This window comes from Anser anser, assembly GCF_964211835.1.
Source record: "Anser anser genome assembly, chromosome: 1".
In the NCBI taxonomy this organism is placed as follows: Eukaryota; Metazoa; Chordata; class Aves; order Anseriformes; family Anatidae; genus Anser; species Anser anser.
Genome location: NC_139720.1, coordinates 192,252,982 through 192,270,664, shown reverse-complemented (window position 1 = coordinate 192,270,664; position 17,683 = coordinate 192,252,982). Strand labels below are relative to the sequence as shown.

Sequence of the window (17,683 nt, the reverse complement as noted above, 5' to 3'; positions counted from 1 at the left end):
AGTTAGCAAAATCATACAGAGAGTGGACGACAGGTTGACCATGAGCCAGCAGTGTGCCCTGATGGCCAAGAAGGCCAGTGGGATCCTGGCATACATTAAAAGGAGTGTGGCCAGCAGGTCAAGGGAGGTGATTCTCTCCCTCTACTCTGCCCTGGTCAGGCCTCACCTGGAGTACTGTGTCCAGTTCTGGGCTCCTCGGTACAAAAAAGATAGGGAACTCCTAGAAAGAGTCCAGTGGAGGGCCACAAAGATGATACGGGGCCTGGAGCATCTTCCCCTATGAGAAAAGACTGAGAGACCTGGGTCTGTTCAGCCTGGAGAAAAGAAGACTGAGAGGGGATCTTGTCAATATTTACAAATATCTTAAGTGTGGGAGTTGGAGGTATTTGGTCAACCTCTTTTCAGTGGTTTGGGGGGACAGGACAAGGGGCAATGGCCACAAAATGGATCAAAGGAAGTTCCGCACCAATATGCGAAAGAACTTCTTCATGGTGAGGGTGACGGAGCACTGGTACAGGCTGCCCAGGGAGGTTGTGGCGTCTCCTTCTCTGGAGATGTTCAAGACCCGTCTGGACGCCTACCTGGGCAGCCTGCTCTAAGGAGCCTGCTTTGGCAGGGGGGTTGGACCCAATGATCTCTTGAGGTCCCTTCCAACCCCTACAATTCTGTGATTCTGTGAAAAGCATTGCCACCTAAACACCTAATACAAGATTGGGTTGCTGGTGTAATTTATGATCAGTGTCTGCATTGATTGTTCAGTACTAGATTTTCAAAGATCTCTAGACTTGTGTTCAACTGTAGGGAACAACAAAGTCTAAGAAGTGCTGACAATAATGCATCTTTACTTTGGCCTGCAGACTGTTGCATCCATTACTTAAAAGGAGAACCAAGAAAAAAAAAAAAAAAAAGAAAGAAAAAAAAGAGGAAAGAGGAGCAGACAGTGCTGTATTAATATATCAGAGATGTTTTTAAAGGTGATGAGGGATGTATGATATGGAGATAAAGTGTATATATGCAACGTGCTTTATATACTTTGTAATAATGCATTTGTTCTAATAAGAGTCCAGCAAGCACTTCTATACCATTCCATGTGAAAATCTGATTAATTTTATGCTTCTAAAAGTAATGGCTTTACATTTATTGGTATTGTATTACTCGTAGAACTAGAACTGAATCTGTAGGAGTATTACATTTTTAATACACTTTTAATGAGAACTTATTTTAAGTAAGGTGCTTTAATATAATAAAAAATAACTAAAAAATGAAATTGCATAGCAATACCCCAAAGCACTCAGGATTTTGGCTTATATTCAAAACTTCAATGATTCTAGGTGGTAGGAGAAGAGTGAAGCATACAGACTGGGTGACAGCCATAAGGTATAAAAATTACGGATGGTAGAAGAGACTAAGAAAAGAAAAGATTTGAAATTAAATAACTTCAGTGTTCAAAAGTCTTTTCTTCTGAAAGATCTGACGACATACTAGAAGAGCTTAATACTTGGCAGAAGTAACAGGATTTGAAGATTTTGCCTAGATGTTACCAATGTGACTGATGTTAAGTCTTTGTGTATACATATTAGATAGCAGACCCTATTTTTGACAAAAAGATTCTTCTTTTGAATAAAAGATTCTTCGCCATTTTGTCCTACATTTATATTGGACTGGAACTCAAAGATTTGGTAGCAGTAGAAGGGAAGTAACTACTGAACTGGAATCACTAAACAAAAGACTTTGCTTCTGTGGAAAGCCACCTAGGGCAATCAAGACTGAGGAGGGGAAACAAAAAGGGAGACTGCTTAGCAGTGTGCCTATTTGCAGGGATTTATGGAAAAACACTACAGGAAACATTGGAAGATCACACGCCTTAGAAGAAATACATTTATTAAGGGGCAATAGGTCAATTGTTTTTAAAACCATTTTTCATCATTTAAACTGTCATCCTCAGTGTCAAGAGGTATGTGATGTGATGTGATGTGATGTGATGTGATGTGATGTGATGTGATGTGATGTGATGTGATGTGATGAGATGATCACATCTGAGGTCTGCATCAGAACTGCACATTGTTAAAGGAGGAAGTATAAAGAAACAATGGACAAATATTAGTCATCCTAATTAACAAGAATAACCTATTGACCTGGAAATTCTTGTGGCACCTCTGGCAGAAATGGGAAAACAGTTCAAATGCTCTTTATAACCTATGTTCTGTCATGTTACATTTTTAATTGTAGGATTTTATCAGGAAACACGATTATATAGTATTAATTAACTTACATGTAGTTAGGATACTATGGTGCTAAACAAAATACATTTAGGAAGTAGGAGATTAAAGTTTCAGATATTGAATTAGGCTGCTGTTTATGAGCTGACAATGAATCATGATACAATTAGTGTTATTGCAGTATAGCTGCTGCATGTGTATTGCAAAATACAACTGGGAGAAATTAATGGCTACTTTTGGTTACATAAATGAATTTCCATTTCTTTAAAAGCCTATTTTTGGTTTTCGAAATTTGATCTACACATGAGCTGTCTCATCTGTAACATAAATGAAACATATGCTTGAATTTAGTTTACCCTGGTGTAGTAGTTTAACCCGGCTGGCAGCTAAACACCACACAGCCGTTGGCTCACCTTCCCCCCTCCCTCTCTGGGATGGGGGAGAGAAATGGGAAAGTGAAGCCTGTGAGTTGAGATAAAGACAGTTTATTAAGACAGGAAAATAATAATAATAATAATAATAGTATTACTAATAATAATGTGTAAGAAACAAGTGATGCCCAATGCAATTGCTCACCACCCACTGACAGATGCCCAGCCTATCCCCGAGCAGCCGGCCCCCCACCCCGGCCAGCCACCCCTATATATTGTTTAGCATGACGTCAGATGGTATAGAATACCCCTTTGGCCAGTTTGGGTCAGCTGTCCTGGGTCTGTCCCCTCCCAGCTCCTGCTGCACCCCCAGCCTGCTCACTGGCAGGACAGAGCGAGAAGCTGAAAAATCCTTGGCTTGGTGTAAGCACTGCTCTGCAACAATTAAAACATCAGCATGTTATCAGCGCTCTTCTCATCCTAATCCAAAACATAGCACCCTACCAGCTACTAGGAGGAAAATTAACTCTGTCCTAACTGAAACCGGGACACCTGGCGTTCCATGTAAAGACTTAAAATAAGTCATTTTTTTTTCCATACCATTCTTTGATAATGGGGATTATCCATGGGACAGTCCTCATCCAACTTTACAGGGGCATTTGTGTTGACAAAACCATGAACCTAAAGGTTTTTTTAAAGATTTAGTCAAGTGTGCAACAGCCACCAGTTAAAACCCCTTTGAAAAGTATATAATGTGCAGTGAGTACTTTCAGTGTTTGTTGTGTTTTTTCTTATTTAAGTTGAGCTTTAAAATGTGATAGGAATAGTTCACTACGCACCCATCTTAGATCCTACCTAACTGCCCCTCCACATGCTTAAATTCATTGTTTAGATTCTTGTAACTTGATCAGAAGAAAAAAAGATAAGAGCAATAGGCACCAATACAACTTTTAAGCAATAAAAGTCCCTGGACACTTTAGTGAGTCATTCACTGCATGATTAACATGTGAAAGTATTTTACAGGTAGAGATAGGCTATGCCTACATTATCAACTAAAACAGGCCAGGACTCACAGTCTGCCCCCAGGGCAGATGGCAAGTCACAACTCTCATTATACAGCTAAACCCACTTTCCTCCAGAGCTGGAGAGCTTCATCCACCCTGCCTGTGAGGAACAGCACCCAACCATGCATTGTCAGCAAGTCACCGTGTAGTACAGGTTTAGACTGTGCCAAGGATCATGCTACTAGAGTAGCAGAAATTGGCAGTGTGTGTCTCCTCTGCCTTGGCTTTCTCTAATTTATTGGCGCAGATGTATTCATTAGCTTGTTAGAACTTACAGCTCATCCAGGATGAGCACTTTTCTACAAATGTTGTTATTCCTCTTGTTCTTCTTCTAAGTAGATTTTTCTCTGTTTTTCCCACATCTCATTATTTTAGAGTAGTACTCCTTCAGTTTCTACTGTTAAAGATATACTGCTTTGCCCAGAATAATTAGATATTAATGGAGTAGAAGAAAAGAGGAGAGCCCAGGAATATGATTATGTGGTGTAATGTTAAAAAATAAAAATGAGCTGGGAATGGAAAGACAGAATACCTGCCTTTTTCCAATTATTGTTGGAATTGTGGTCACTGTATACATGGACCAGATTAATTAAACTAGTAAATACTGCAGCCCCAGTTGTATCAGTATGATATTCATTATGGACACTGTGTCTGAAATTTGCATTAAATAGATAGGACAGCTGACAAAGTCAGTCTGCTAAGCATATGTTTATGTCAGCTATACCTTTTGCTTTGGTTAGGTGAGAGAAATCAGAATTCAGTCCAACGTATGTAAATGCTATATAATGTATATATATTCATCCTAAATTCAAATAGTTGAAACAGCTCCTCCATCTTATAACTTCTTTCTTTTGTCATGTCACATCTCTCTGCGAATTAATCTACATTCCATAACGATCCAATTAACAAAAAAGATGTCAATTTTCTAGCAACATGCAGGTGTACAAATTAGATTAATCGATTCATTCTGTTTGAGGTAGTTCTTTCCTGTTCTTGTTAGGAGAGACATGAAAAGTCTTCCTTTGACAAGATTGCTTGTGAAATAGACTCAATGAATTAGCAAATCAATAAGATAAATGTACTCATAGACGAGATCAAGTTAGGTCTGGTGCAAATCATGCCACACTTCTTCAGTTCTTTCAAATCTACTTTTTTCTTTCCCTGGTGATTTATAAGCAGTGAAACCTTCTGTATCTACCAAGGTGCTGAGAAGGAAAGAGCAGAAGTACCACTATTCCAGCCCAGCAATTTATTTTCAAGGCTAATTGCCCTTGTACAAAGGAAATCAGTAGATGACATTCCCTCTAAACGTACAGTGTCTTCATCATACTAAAGTATTTTACAGTGATCATGTGTAAATAATTAACAATGAAATATAACTTAATACTATACATGTCTGAGTTGTTTTTTTAGAGATATTCCTGCATATTGTTTGCAGGCTTACACAATAGTTCTAATGCAATTCCAGCAGTTTCTAATGAGTATTTTAAAGATTACCCATACTATAAAGCTTTACAGATTAGAACTGAATCTGTGGAAGGCCTTGGGCACCTACTTTACTCTAAATTACGTATGTCTAAAATGTAAATCTTCGGGATCCTCATTCAGCTATTGTTTTAAACAATAAATATTCTATGGCAATATAAAAATATTTGCTTCTGGCATGCCAGACCTCCAAAATACTGAAAATGCTGAAAAGAAAAATACTTAACCTTGTCAGAGCCTTACAGAATCAGCATTCACATTTCTATCTGATCTGCTGAGTCTAATCTAGTAGATGTTGTAATTGCATGCTTCTTAGAATGAGCTCGGACAATGAGCAGGATCAGAAGACATGATGTTAAGTGCAACTTTTCTCTATCAGTTCTGCAGCCAGCATATTGACCACAGAAACTGGACTCTTGGGTTTCATTCCTATGGAGGAAGTAAAGGCTCAGAAAAATACCTTTCTTTCTATACTGTATACAACATCTATAAAAACAGTGACTGAGAATTGCTCCTAAATCCATCCCACCAAAAAGATGTGCCTGAATGTGCCTGAATCGCCCAACCTGAATCATGTCAGACAGGAGAGGCTTTGATTTGTGTATCCCATAGTCATGCTAAGCACTGTAATTGTGGTGTTGGATGAAAGAAAGGAAGAAAAGAGGAACCAGACATTACAGCACCAATTAAAGATGATAATTGCTGGTTTACTTAGGCCTTTGATTTTGCTGTATAAACAAAGTATCTACCTACACTACATAAATGATCAGTAACTACATTGCTCCTTCTGGACAGGATCACAAGTAATAAAACAAACAATATTTTCTAGGAAAGCATTGATAGGGAACCATCCTTGTTTCATTTACCTGGAACTCCTTTTTTTTCTAAAAAAAAAAAAAAGACTCTGAGTAACACCTTTTCTCTGAACAAAGATATTTTCTGTATTTTTGCAATACACGTCTCAGAAATCAAGCCATGTGCTTTGGAGGAGCTGTAGAGAAGAGCCAGAGATCAGTAAGATTGTGCCTGCGTACTCTACTCCAGTAGAGTACAATGTATGAATTCGGCCCTCTATCCTGACCGTTTTCAAGTTGAGTCAGTATTGTTTTTTATTGGTTTAGGTTCTTATGGCCTGTATAATCCTTTCTATGCATTGTAAGTGATTAAAAGCAATTGCTTGCATCTACTGAATGAAACAGGAGCAATTTATATAGGACCTTATGGTATGTATCTCTTGCATCAGCTGCCATGGAAATTATAGGAAATGTCTGAATTTATTTCATTGCTATATCAATCATCAGTTACCTAATGCCATTTTAACCTAAGATCTATCAAAGTCTCCTAGTTCTTTTGCGAATTACTACCCAGAAGGTATTTAATGTCTATGTTCCTACAGGGAAATGAAACATCTCAGTGCTTGTCGGTCCTGTGGATGTTCTGTGAATTCCCTTAATTAAAAAAAGGAATCTTAAGTACTTTGACCATTATCTATAATTTTAATTCTGAACATAAAATGAGATGACTCTATCAAACAGATACTCAAACTTATGCGATGTGAATTTTTAATTGATCTAATTGTTTAAAATGAGGAATATTAAGGGCTTGGCATATATTTACTCAAAAAGAAAACTGTAGAACAGAATTTTTTACTGAATTTCGGATCTGGTGATATGCAAAGACTCTCTTGCACACAATATTAATTTCTGGAGTTCCAGATCCAACTGAAAATACTCTTCAGCTTTTTAAAAATTATCTAAGAACATGATCAGTGATATTTGGTAGTTATGTGGAGCTAAATTGGCATTTGTTATGAAGAACTGAGGATCCAGACCATACAGGGGATTTTAAAGCATTTGAGCCTCTCTAATCAAAAGAGATGATGCTGCAAAGACTCTGATAATTAATTTTTATGTTTTCAAAAAAATAAATAAATAAAAAGGAAGACATTATACACTCACATAGGTCAAATAACCTTAGCAACTTCAGCACCAAGAATGTGAATGTTTGTCTTGATCAATTTGTGAGGGATTTCTTAAATTCCCTCTTGGAAACCCAACTTGAAAGCATGACTCCAAGCACAGTTTTGAACAACAGATTAGAAAATGTAAATACACTTAGCCAATTTCAGTACTTCTGGGGCCACTATCCTTGGAATATCTGAATGCTTCATGATCTTTAATGTACTTAAGTGAGTCACTAAATTAAGACCATAGTTTGAATGGTTAGCAATTTATATAGAAAGCTGAAGAAAGCTCATGTAATTATTCCATTATTCTGCTTGTGCTTTGCAGGTCCTAAAATGGTCGAATTCCATGGACAGCAATTTCAGATCAACTCAAAGGATGGCAAGCCACTTTTTACAGTGGATGAAAATGAGGTTGTAATTGGCACAGATAAACTTCGAGTCACAGGTTTGTAACAGTTTAAGAAATGTCCAACTAATAGTCGCAAGAAAAACACAGTAAAATGGCATTTTAAATAAACCATTCTGAAAAATACTGGGTTTACCTCATTAGAAAATAGATATCTGAAGGTATCATGACCTTTTTCAGTAAATAATCATAAGAAGTGTTAACAAAAAAGTGATAATATGTATGTATAAATACATATGCATTTTGTATGTATGTATTTTACTTAAAACAAATACAAGTAGTGATTGGAACTGTACTTTTGTGGGTTTTCTTTTTTTGAATTACTTAAAATTTCCAGTGCATACTGTTAATTGAAGGTGGAAAAGTCTTACATGTTTCTATTTGAGAAACCAGTTGTATTAAGGTTTATTTATGAAAACTTAATTTTATTTGTGAAAATTAATGTTTATTTGTGAAAATTTTTTACACTCCAATATGCCATGGGACGGTATTTATAGTGTATTTAAAATGTCATCAGTCAGAAGACAAGTTTGCTTTAGGCTATTTCTGCAAATCACCAAAGTACTCATTTACAAAGTAAGATGTCAAAGTTATCACATGAAAAGCTGTTTCCTTTTATATGACCTGATAAAGTCAACCTTCATTTTCCAGGTGTAAGGTTACATTAAAACAGATATGTCAGGGTGTGATTTCTCTTTAACTGGAAGACTCCATCAAAGGAAATACTGAAATTATCCTGTAGCTTGTTTTCAATTACATTTTCAGTATTTTTAAGCTGATTGCAAATATCATGTTAACTTTTGCTAATTATTGGTCCTCTGAAATATTGAGGTCTTAATTTTAATGGATCAATTCATATTATTTCACTGTGCAAAACTACAAATGTGATAGTAAGTACACAATTAATGTTTCAAAGCCAAAGTTAAGTTATAATGAATGTGTTAATAAATTTTGTTTACACCTGAGGGTCTTATCTTAAGTTTTTTACTTTTTAACCTAATTGAAATTACAACTTTGTTTAACCAGGAAACCATATCAAATGATTATTGTTTGCCCAAGGGATGCTAAACTTTAATAGAAAAGCATGTTTAACAAAGATATGAAAAACTGCATAATTGTTAACTGATTTGGAAAAGGTCTATCTCTGCTCAAAGTAAGTAAAAATCATCCATACACAAGGTGAAATTGCTATGCTAAAACATGTATTCTGACTTGTCCAATATTAATCTTTGGACTGCAGGGATAATTGTTTACTTTAGCAGATATTGTAGAAAGACACATTGCCTGTTTCTTTTTTATACTGTAGTACAATTGAAAAATAAATCCATTAAAGTCGTTAAAGTAAGTAAGAGATTCATGCCTACTATGCTTTAAACTCATTTATTAAAATTGTGGTTTAAATGATACTATTACCATAAAGGATAAATTAGTAATACTTTGAGTACTGAGCTAATTTTTTTAAACATTTTTCGTAGAAAGATCTATGTGAAATGAATTTTGAAAAGTTCATACAATAAGACTGCAACAGGCTTAAAATACATGAAGAATATTTTGCAGGTTTTTTTGTACAATATGGTGAGCTATTTGATTTTACTTCTCATTGTTACATGAATTATGAAAAGCCCAGTAACAATTTATAAGAAAATTTGGCAGTTTTTAACTAAAATATAGCATAGCAGAGAACCAGTGTCTGTGATGTATAGTATTTCAGGAAAAATGCAAATCTAATCCAACCCAATATGTCAGGAATTGTCATTTTCCAACAATTTGGAAAATGTTAGCATTTCCTAATTTGGAAAAAATAGGAAATGGATAGCAACCAGCTAAACTACATAGACATATGCAAGACTATAGGGGCAGATAAGATCCACTCAAGGGTACTGAGGGAGCCAGCAGAAGTGCTCGCCAAGCCACTTTCCATCATTTAGCATCAGTCCTGGCTTTCAGCAGAGGTCCCAGTCGACTGGCAGCTAGCAAATGTGACACAAGAAGGGCTAGAAGGAGGACCCAGGGAACTACAGGCCTGTCAGTCTGACCTCGGTGCTGGGGAAGCTCGTGGAGCAGATTATCTTGAGTGCCATCACGCAGCACTTACAGGGCAACCAGGCGATCAGGCCCAGTCAGCATGGGTTTATCAAAGGCAGGTCCTGCTTGATGAACCTGAGCTCCTTCTACAACAAGGTGACATGCTCAGTGGACGAGGGAAAGGCTGTGGATATGGTCTACCTAGACTTCAGTAAGGCTTTTGGCACTATTCCCCACAGCATTCTCCTGAAGAAGCTGTCTGCTCAAGGCTTGGACGGTGTACACCTTGTTGGGTTAAAAACTGGCTGGGTGGCCGGGCTGAAAGAGTTGTGGTGAATGGAGTTAAATCCAGATGGAGACCGACCACTGGTGGTGTCCTCCAGGGCTCAGTACTGGGGCCAGTTCCCTTCAATTTCTTTATCAATGGTCTGGATGAGGGGCATGAGTGCACCCTCTGTTAGTTGGCAGATGACACCAAGTTAAATGCAAGCATTGATCTGCTCGATGGTAGGAGGGCTCTGCAGAGGAATCTGGATAGGCTGGACTGATGGGCTGAGACCAACTGTATGAGGTTCAACAAGGCCAAGTGCCACTTCCTGCACTTGGGGCACAACAACCCCATGCAGTGCTACAGGCTGTAGGAAGAGTGGTCCAAAATGGTCTCAACTACTGCAAAAAAACATTTTAACAAGTGCTAATAGTAATTTATATATCACGACTATAGTAAAGGGTAATATTTTGATGATGAGAATAATGGAACATAAGAAATTAATAGAATGAAGTTGCTTACCCTCCACTCTTTTTGCAGAAAACTTGGCAATGCAAAGATGATAAGTATTACATCACACTTTATCCAGTCTACTACTTGTTCTGCTTGCCTGTCCTTCATAATCTTTTAGAGTGTTTGCTAATTATTGTCAGTGATTTTCTAGTTCTATGTGGAAAGGTTTCCAGTTTGAATAGCTAACACTGAAGCACAATGTGAAGATGTGTGTTTAATTGAAATGTTTCTGCTCACAAGCTATGTTAAGTATGTGACAATTTTAGTATATGAATAAACATTCTGCTGTTAGACTTTTAGAGGCAGATAGACCTTGCTTGATAGTGTGTGTGGGGCGGGTGTTAATGAAACCTACTGGCTTAAGTCCTCTCATTAAAATTCTCTCCTTAGAAAATGAGTATCTTGTTCTTGTGCATTTTAGGATTAAATGATATTTATAAACAACATTCTATAAAATAGCAAATGCAGTAATATTTATATCATAATTTAAGTCTCCTTCTTTACAGTTTAAAAGATAAAGTAGTTAAGGTAGACAAGAGATCAGTTTAGGGCTATTTTCCAAAAACTTTTGCCATGAAGTGATTTTTTGTGTGTGTGTGTCGTACTGACTAAACTTAATGTTGTTTAATGAAGTTTTCCTCACAGGAAGGTAACGTTTTAAACTTTCTTAGAAATGACAGCTCTAGAATATATAAATAAACCTTCTTATTCCCTCTTACGCACACATGCCCCTTTAATACCTTTATCTCTGGAATATTAAAACTGGTATTTCCCATTGGCTTTTTTCCATTAGCTCCTCTTCCCATGCAAGTAGTACTATCTCTATTATCGCTCACCTGTCTTTCAGAGCAGGGTGTCCTGGAAACACACACCCAAGAGGGCTCATCCTGCAGCCATGTATATCTTTTCCTTATTTTTTTTGCAAAATCTATTAGTCAGGGCACTTAGGAAATGGGAGACATGTTCTGAATTTCCCTCTGTGGCCTGGGAAACTTCAGGCCTGCAATCCCACCTGCCAGGACAATGCTCTGTAACGACATGAAAAGTTATGTGCACAGCATAAGGAGACAGCTGAAAAAAAGCACTCTTTATGTCCACTAGCAATGTGAAGCTCTGCCTGTGGCCCCCTGCTCTCATTTCTTCCTTTTTCATGGTTCTCCTTCAAAAGGAGAAACAGAAGGTGAGCTCCTCAAAGTAGCTCACTGCTAAGTGTGGGCTTCTGTCTCCTCCAGTGAGGAGGGAATGCTCTGATGATAATGCTGTTATATAAAGGCTATTGGAAAGATTTTTTTTTAATTAAAATGCTGTGATTGCTGGTTTTTAGAACTATCTGTATTGTTCTTGGTTTGCACAGGCTGAGAATTAGTGATACAGTTAGGCTTCTCTGGGGAGCTTGTGTGTCTCTCTGGCTTGTTTCTGAGCCACAATGATGCTTAGACCTGCCATCCCAGAGCAAGAGACAGAAGCACATCCCTTAAAAAAGGATCTGCTTTTTTATAAGCAAGGCTTCAGCAAACATAATAGTGGGAGGTGTCCCTGCCCATGGCAGGGGGGTTGGAATTAGATGATCATTAATGTCCCTTCCAACCCATACCATTCTGTGATTCTATGGTTCTGTGATTACACTCAGACCTCACAAATCTCCGTATAGATGATTGCTCCCCTCCTCCAGTCAGTTTTGCCAGGCTCCTCTTTCTTACATCTCTCTGTGCATATCTGGTCATCTTAATCGCAGCAAGTCCAAACCTTGATAGGAATGTAAAAGTGGGCTAGAAGAGGCATCTGGTTTATCAGCTCCCATCCCTTTCATGACTCATAAGTAGGTCATACAATGTCTTTTATAATCTTATCAAGCTATATCTCAAATGCAAGGAAACATTATGCAACTATTCATTTTTATATCACCAAATGTGAACTTATGTGTAAATGGCACTGTAGAAGAAATACAAAAGGCTGTTTATAATCAGGTCCCAGAGTGAAATGACAAAAGCCTGTGATAAAGAAGAGTTCCCACCCCCCACCCCACCCGTTCTATAAGCACTTCCTTACTAGCCTTGCAGTGATCTGCACATTCTGTAGTGAGATATCGTGAGGGCACCTTTGGCATGTGACATCCCTTGTGTGCTGTAAGATGCCCCCAGCAACCTGCTAGCCCACTTCTGAGCAGGCTGCAGATCTAGTTTTGAGGGTGGCTTTGAAACTAAGCTCAAGGGTCAGTAGGGCATTCTGAATTTTAATTACAAAAGAAGTAGATTTCTGAGTAATCAAGTTTAGGAACGTTGTCAAAGTAAAGCATTCAGGGTCAGAAAATATTACTAGACAAGTTAGTTTAACTTAAATAATTGAGTAGGGAGCTCATGTATAAAGGTCAGCTTAAAAATTGCTGACCTGATAAAGTCACATTCGCAAAACAGAGATATCCCTTTATTAGTGACTTGTCCTTTTCACTCCTATCTCCTCTTTCCCAGTGTCTGTGTCAACTGAAATAATCTTTTTTTTTTGTTCCACGTCCATAATAAAATGTTATACCACATTTGGCCCCACTAGTAATACATCAGTTCATTCATTGCTCTGTTTGCAATTATGTTTAAGACCTTTCAGCCAATTTTAATCCATGTAATGCATTCCAGTCTGATTTGTGTTGCTCTAATCTCTTAATCAAAATGTGATGTGGCATCAAAGTAAATACCTGTGGAAGTTTATTATGCCCATACTATTATCTTTATCAACCAAGCTTGTCGTCTCATTTACAATTCAAAGATATAAATGTATTTAATAATGTCATACCCGGTGCTTTACTGCATACAAAAATGGTGCAAGAACTACAGAAGACGATGTCTAATTAATCTGCTAGAGAACCTTAGTATTTTGTGCTCACCTTTCATACTGATACCTCGGGTTCTTAACTTTCAGCTAAGTGTGTATGGGAAAGAGAGCAATCAGATTCCTCATGTTTTCTCCTGAAGCCACTGATGCAAACATCCATACTTAAAACCTTTCATTTCACTTTTAATCAGTTTTGAAAGTACAAATAGATGATGATGAGCTATGGCTATTTTATGGATTTCTAAAGATGACAGAGGAATTAAATGAAAATCAGGCAGAGCACATAGTAGAGCTTTTCAGAGTCAGTCCATGCTGATGATGTCTAATGTGAAGATAAAACTCACGAATTGAGTTACAGACACAAGTCTTTTCCTTTTGAAGTCATTCTTTATTGTTTTGTAGGCTCTATTTACTTTTTATTACCTGATTATTGCTCTGATAGCTAACTATTCTATCTCGTGATTCTATGAATATCAGTTGATGGTACTTTTGCAAAATATTAATGGAAGTGATGGTATTCTTCCCTAATTTTTATAATAATTCAAACTATATGGCTTAACACAAGTGGACTAAATTAAAATTCTTTTTTTGTGTGTGTTTTTTTCACATGCACACCACAGGAAAATCTATAAAAATGCAATTGTAAGACTAGACATTTAATGGCACTAATCATGCACCAGAGGAACTTTAGATTGGGTATTAGGAAGAATTTCTTCATGGTGCATTGGTCAAGCATTGGAATGCACTGCCCAGAGAAGTAGTGGAGTCCCCATCCCTAGACATATTTTAGAGACATGTGCATATGGCACTAAGGGACATGGTTTAGTGATGGAACTTGGTAGCTCAGGTTGACATTTGGACTTGATGATCTTGAAGGTCTTTTCCCACCTAAATGATTCTATGATTCTGTGATTATACCACATCCATTTACTAATCATACATTTCTCCTTGTCTTTTCTTCCTTCCTCCTGATTCCACAGTCACTTTTTCATCCTGGTCTCATCAGATCTTCCAGAAAGAAAACAACAACAATAACAAAAAGATTTATCTTCTAATTGATTACTTATCAGTGTTTGACTACTTACATGTACATATATATACTTTTTTCTCAATTACTGATTATTTATATGCACATATATGTGCATATGAATCTTACCAGTACCAAGTGCTATCAAACTGCTCCCAGAAGTGGGAGTCAAACCAATATCAAAAGTGTCCGATTAAGAAAACCAACCTCAGGAAAGGATCAAATAGGAAAAAAAGCTCTCAGAAGAGACCGATCCCACAAAGTAGGCCTGGGAGTGGGACCAAATAAATAATGAACAAAGTCTGCCTTTAAATATGATCTGTGACGTAGAGTTCAGAGTTAAACAGGCACCCCCAGAGAAGATTCTTACAGGAAATCCTGTAAGAAAAGGAAAACTTCATTCAGCACGGGAAATTCTGAGAGAGGGGCTATATTTTGTATAGAAAACGAGTCATCAAAGAGACATAAGAGGGCATAGGAAACTATCTTCATTAGCTGTCTGACCATGATATTTTTTTAATCTGAATTGTTGTCTTGAACCTCAGCACTTTACACCTAGGTTGAAAATTGACTGTTGAGTTGTTATGGGCAATTTGAATTCCTAAATAAGTTAAATGTGCAGGAATCTAGAATCCATGTAAGTCCTTAACTGGATTTATCCTCTAAGATCTTGGTTTCTGAGCTATTACCTTTTCATTTCTGTTCTCATTCTAGAGGCACTCAATCTTGCTTCTATTTCAGACCATAAATTCTCACAGTAATATTGTTGTCCATTGCATTCTGTGCTCTGTACTACAAGTTCTGGTCTTGAAAATTACTGCCTTTATTATCTTACCATTTCTTGCACAAAATAACTTAAAACCGTACAGCCACAGACTCTTGATTTTCAGGAGGGTACTGATGTCTAGGTGATAAGGCTAGACAGTGGCCCCTTTATGGGAAGGATCTTAGGAACAGTTCAAGACTCTGTATCCACTTCAGCTGGGTTCTGGATATCTTGGCTTTAAGTTGCATTTACCTTCAGCAGAACAACACAAAAAATCTTTTGATATGGTTGACTTGCTTTGCCCAACCTACACACGTACCACCCACATGTAGGTAAGCACCATTTCTCCTCTGTTGGGCTGAAATTATTCTTATTTCAAGAGCTAAACCATCTGATACCATTTTACATGCATAAATACTATTTTATGTTTACCACGTCTGCCTGACAGTCAAGGGAAATCTTTGATGAAGCTACATGGCAGCTTTTATGCTTTATATAGAATAGTCTAAAATGCAGGTGATGTTTTAATTCTACAATATTTGCAAATATTTTGTGAAGTTTTAATTATTTCTATTAATTCTAAAGGAAGTTGTGTTATAAAAATCCTGTTTACTTACATTTTTGTCCCAAGTGGTTTAAACTTTTTCTTCCGATTTTTCAAATTCCATTTTAAGAATTTAACCTGTACTTTTGCGTTAACAATGTATTCTTTTGTTCCAATTAATACAATAATAGTAAAACTGTATCTGGATAATAATTGTCTCATTAGTTGTTAATATATATTTTCATATCTTAATTTCTGTTTTCAAAGTGGCTGTATAAATCACTGTCACTATTTCTTTAATATTTGAACTTTTACAATATAGTCTCTTTCCTTCTTTCTAGGTCCTGAAGGAGCACTTTTTGAACACTCTGTAGAAACACCGCTTGTGAAGGCAGAGGCTTTTAAACAGCTTAGGTAAGAACTTACACATAAAAGCATAAATCTAATAAGTAAATGTTGTTTGCTATACGTACTCACTTTTTTTCATAACAAGGGATTTTAAACAACATTTACAGAACTAGTACTAACTTTTCCTATTATGTGATAATTTATTGTTTTACTGGAAAATTCTACATTGGTGTGCAACTCTAGAAGTATATTATGAGATGATTTATTACAGATGGTGAGTATTTAAAGCCACAATCTACTGTGCGAAGTTTTTCTGTACACTTTAATTTTACAATTTCAGAACACATAAGTATAACTTTTTCTGCTATGTTGAAATAAAAGTTACTTATTTGAAGTAGGCCGTAATCTTATGACAAGTCAAAATTTTTATAAACTATTATCTGTCCAAGGAATCAGACTAGTAAGAAACATTTGGAAAGATCCAAAACTGTGTAATTAAAAAGCAGTTTGGGATGGCAAAATAATTATAAAGTATCTCCTAAGTTTCAAAACTCCTTAATCCTGGGATAGATTTCTTTGTGAATTACTCTATGTAATTCATAGTATCCCAAATTAGTTTGTAATGTGTTGATTTTGATGAGCTCAACTCAATCTACATTCAGTTCATGAAAATCTTTTATTCCATTTTGTATGCCAGTTCAAAGAAAAATTAAATGAAGAGGACCTCTTTACAGTTTTACTGCTGTCCTTTCATACCTTGACAGTCTGCTACTTCCTGTAATAATTTCTTAGTGTTTCTTTTCCAGTAGGGGTAACTATTAGAGAGCAGCATAAGATGATTAAAGCTTTCAAGATCACTGTCTGTACCTTGGTGACTGAATTTGCAAATTGAGAATGACAAATGAGAAGGAAACTTTATTAAGATTCTTCTTTTAATTTTCTCCATGATTTTCAACATTTACTTACAGCAAATACTGTGTGCTTGCATTTGAAGACAGAATGGGCTTGGGACATCAGTTTTTCCACATGTTTATATCTACTTTCAAAAAAGTGTTTCTTCTACCATAGTAGAATTTGAATGTGACAGACTTCAGATTGTGCATTGTAGTGAACGTTGTCTGGTTTTGGAGGGAATGGACTCATTATGTTGTAAATTTTTAATTTCCTGTGATTGTCTCAGTTTTGATAAAGTAGTATTTATGAACACTTAAGACACTGAATTTTCTAATTACAAAGTCAAGAAGCTCTTTATAAATTTTAATTGGATATTTTCTGTGGTTGTTACTTTGCTTTAAATACATCATCTATTAGTATTTAATAGGTTTGCAGCTAATAGTTTCTCCTACAGTCATTGTACTATGTTGCATTTTAAGTGTAAGCTCTTACCTACACTTCATTTAACAACAATTGCACTGTTTTGAGCTACATTCAACTGTGTCTATTATAAATTTTTCATCTATTTTTGACACAGAATATCATTTGAAGGACCAGATAAGATTAATTGAAGGTATTTATAAGGTTCTCCTTCACAGATGTTTACCTGGTGGTTTATCTGTTTAGTGATACTACCATGTCAACTATAAGCACATTTTGACCTAGAATGTTGCTCCACGTTAGCAGGGCTCAGCAGTAATAGATAAAATCTCACTCAGTTCTGTGTTCAATTGACTTAAAATAGTGGGAAACACAGATTCAGAATTTACAGAAGTTATCCTAATAGTTATTAGGAAGTATCTATGTGGTGGCATCAGCACTGACGCTTGTGACAGACATTATCATCTGCCTTAAAGCCAGAGCTGCTAACCACCTGTGCTAGAAACCAAGTTAGCTTAACCCTAAGAAAAATGGTGAATAT

General features: G+C 36.6%; 1 protein-coding gene across 6 annotated transcripts in view; it reads left to right on the top strand.

The window, feature by feature from the left end:
• SGCG (sarcoglycan gamma) overlaps positions 1-17,683 on the top strand; it is a 144,817-nt gene that overhangs the window by 106,262 nt on the left and 20,872 nt on the right. For all 6 annotated transcript variants that reach the window (XM_083804380.1, XM_083804379.1, XM_083804378.1 and 3 more), the window contains 2 exons: positions 7,431-7,550; positions 15,822-15,894. In XM_083804380.1, coding sequence (XP_083660506.1) covers positions 7,431-7,550; positions 15,822-15,894 — 193 coding nt within the window. The remainder of the gene's footprint in view (positions 1-7,430; positions 7,551-15,821; positions 15,895-17,683) is intronic.